The sequence below is a fragment of the Sinocyclocheilus anshuiensis genome, unplaced genomic scaffold (assembly GCF_001515605.1).
Source record: "Sinocyclocheilus anshuiensis isolate Anshui unplaced genomic scaffold, SAMN03320099.WGS_v1.1 scaffold355, whole genome shotgun sequence".
Lineage (NCBI taxonomy): Eukaryota > Metazoa > Chordata > Actinopteri > Cypriniformes > Cyprinidae > Sinocyclocheilus > Sinocyclocheilus anshuiensis.
The window spans coordinates 2,436,567-2,439,626 of record NW_015549571.1 but is presented as its reverse complement, the minus strand read 5'-3'; the positions used below and the strand labels follow the sequence as shown (position 1 = coordinate 2,439,626).

General features: G+C 37.4%; 1 protein-coding gene across 1 annotated transcript in view; it reads left to right on the top strand.

The window, feature by feature from the left end:
- Positions 1-3,060, top strand: part of LOC107657358 (pre-mRNA-processing factor 40 homolog A-like) — a 43,816-nt gene that overhangs the window by 18,015 nt on the left and 22,741 nt on the right. The window contains exons 10-14 of the mRNA XM_016445401.1: positions 16-101; positions 194-218; positions 1,418-1,633; positions 2,243-2,348; positions 2,910-2,974. Coding sequence (XP_016300887.1) covers positions 16-101; positions 194-218; positions 1,418-1,633; positions 2,243-2,348; positions 2,910-2,974 — 498 coding nt within the window. The remainder of the gene's footprint in view (positions 1-15; positions 102-193; positions 219-1,417; positions 1,634-2,242; positions 2,349-2,909; positions 2,975-3,060) is intronic.

Below are 3,060 nucleotides of genomic sequence, written 5' to 3'. Positions count from 1 at the left end.
GTGGAAAGAGAATAAGTCAGACACTGGCAAGCCCTATTACTACAACTCACAGACCAAAGAGTCTCGCTGGACTAAACCCAAGGAGCTGGAGGACCTGGAGGGTCAGTGTGCAGAATAAGCAGCATTATTATACACATCCAGAAATCTCACATGAGGAATGGTTTGACTTTTTTTTTTTTTCTCTTTTTTTCAGCGATGATAAAGGCAGAGGAGAACGGGTGAGCATCAGCTTTATTTAATAAGACCATAAAGAAAAATTTGATTTACTTGCCCTCATGTCGTTCCAAACTCCGTGTGTCTCTTTTGTTCATCTTCAAAACACTCTTAAAGGGGTCATATGATGCTGCTAAAAAGAACATTATGGTGTGTATTTGGTGTAATGAAATGTTTATGTGATTTAAGGTTCAAAAAACACATTATTTTCCACATACTGTACATTGGAAGACCAAACAAAGTAGTTTCGCTTTCACAACGAAACAGCGTCACACACGGCCGCTTGAGTGAGCGGAGGCCGGCGGATTCGACGAAGGAGCGGTCGGCAGGCTTGCAGCAACCACATGTGACGACCCCGGGCTGGAGTCCGCTTCGTCCACTTTAGTCTTTGCAACTTTACAGATCTTCTTTATGCACCAAGAGCTTGTAACACTCCAAAGAGAAAGGAAAAATTGAAATCGCATCATATGACCCCTTTAATCTATGCCAATTGAGTGATTAAATGATGAACATTTAATTTGGGCCTTTTTTAATACATGTAACTACATACATAGAGCTCATCAATTGTGGTAAATGGATGCTCAAACATGCTTGCTTTGACAGGGTTAATAATTCATGACAGAATAAACATTTTTGGGTGAACTATCCTTTTAATGTACCGTTAGATTTACAGAAAGCAGTTTTAAGTTTCAAAATGCTTTACTATTAATGGAAAACGGTCCATTGTTGGCAAAGGTTGATGCAGATTCACCGCTACCGGTCATTTTACACAAATTAATGGCTTAATAGTGAAGTAAAATATTAATACTATATATTTTTTCCAGGGTCAATGTAGACTTCTGTGTTATTGTAATTCACATTTTTTAAATTCCATAAAAACATTAAAAAATATAATTACCATACAATTTGTATTTTTTAGTTTAGAAATTCATGCAGATTCACCGCTACCGGTCATTTTACACAAATTAATGGCTTAATAGTGAAGTAAAATATTAATACTATATATTTTTTCCAGGGTCAATGTAGACTTCTGTGTTATTGTAATTCACATTTTTTAAATTCCATAAAAACATTAAAAAATATAATTACCATACAATTTGTATTTTTTAGTTTACAAATTCAGAGAGTATCCAACTATAATAATTTTTGATCTGTGTGTGTGTGTGTGTGTGTGTGTGTGTGTGTGTGTGTGTGTCTGGTGAAGGACGGCTGACGTTGTGGCTCCTGGCACCACCCCTGCTCTTACATCTCAGAGTGAGTCGTCTGTTACCGTGGCAGCAGTTGCTGAGACTGAGGTTGCCATGGCGACAGTCGCCACAGAGGAACAGCCGTCTCACGTGCCTGCGCAGGTCGCTGAGGTCAGCAGTGATGTCACTGTTAACTCCACTGAGGAAGTGCCCAGCGTAGAGACACAACCCAGGTAATGAAGCCTCAACACATACAAAAACACCCAGAGCATCACACCTCTCACATCACTCACTGAACAAAACAAAAGAGATTTTCATTCATTTACACTACCATTTAATACTTTGGGGTCAATAATATTTTTCTAAAGAAATGAATGCTTCTATTCAACCAGAATATATTACATCGATCAAAATTTGAAGTAATGTACAAAAGATTTGAATACATTTCAAAATAAATGCTGTTCTTTTGAACTTTCTATTCGTCAAAGAATCCTGACAAAAAATTACTGCTGAAAATTCCGCTTTGCCATCACAGGAATAAATTATATTTTAATATACATTTCAATAAAAATCAGTTTGTAATAATATTTTACGATTATACTGTTTTAATTTTAATTATACTGTATTTTTACACAAATAAATGCAGACTTGGAGAGCATAAAACCCTTTTACCAACCCCAAGTAGTGCTACATTACTTCCTGCTGAAAATTGTCAGATTACGAAACAAAGCATTGAATTGTTTTGTGCCATACAAGACACAATGTTAATTTTCCTTTAAAAGGTAAATTGCTATAGTTGCTTTATAATATCTTGTTTTATTCTATATTTGTTTGTTTTGCAGTAATGATGTTTCTAAGGAGGAGAGACCTGAGCTGGTGAAGAAAGTTTACAAGTGGAACACAAAAGAGGAGGCAAAGCAGGCATTTAAAGAACTGCTGAAAGAAAAGGTAATTTTTTTCTCTCTCTCTCCTGTAGTGAAGAGGGAGGTCTTGATATTCCGGCTGGGTCTTTCTAAATTTAGTGTGTTTTAATTTGGCACACAAAGTGCTCCTGAGAGAGCCGCGACTGTTTAATTGCTGTGAGTGTGATTAGACTGGAGTGAGTGAAACCGAAGATGCTGGAATCGCACGCTTCACAGACCCCTGACAGCCTTTCAGAAAGACACGCTCAGAATGGATGAAGAACTGAATGTTTTGTGATGTCGACCTGGAGATCTACTTCTCCAAACCTTTTCATTACTCTGTTCCCTCTCAGTGGACGCCCATTTATGCCTCTCAACAATAACATGAGAAATCAGATGATCCACTCAGTCAAATTGAAATCATTCATTGTGAATGAAATCAAATGTGTTGATTACTAAATAGGTTCTTTAGAAAATCTAAATGAAGTTGTGCAGCCTTCCCTCTGAGTTTTTTTTTCTCCCCCCAAACATGCATTATTGAGTAACAAGTATGCTGTAGCTTTGGAGAAAAGTAACTTTGCATCTCTCTCCCTCCATGTGACTATAGGGCGTTTCCTCCAATGCATCATGGGAGCAGGCAATGAAGCTGATAATTAACGACCCTCGTTACAGGTATCCAAATACTGCACACAGCATTAATGGCATTTAATAGCATTTAAATCCTGTGCACTGTTAAATGTGTCCCTGCTGTTCTTCAC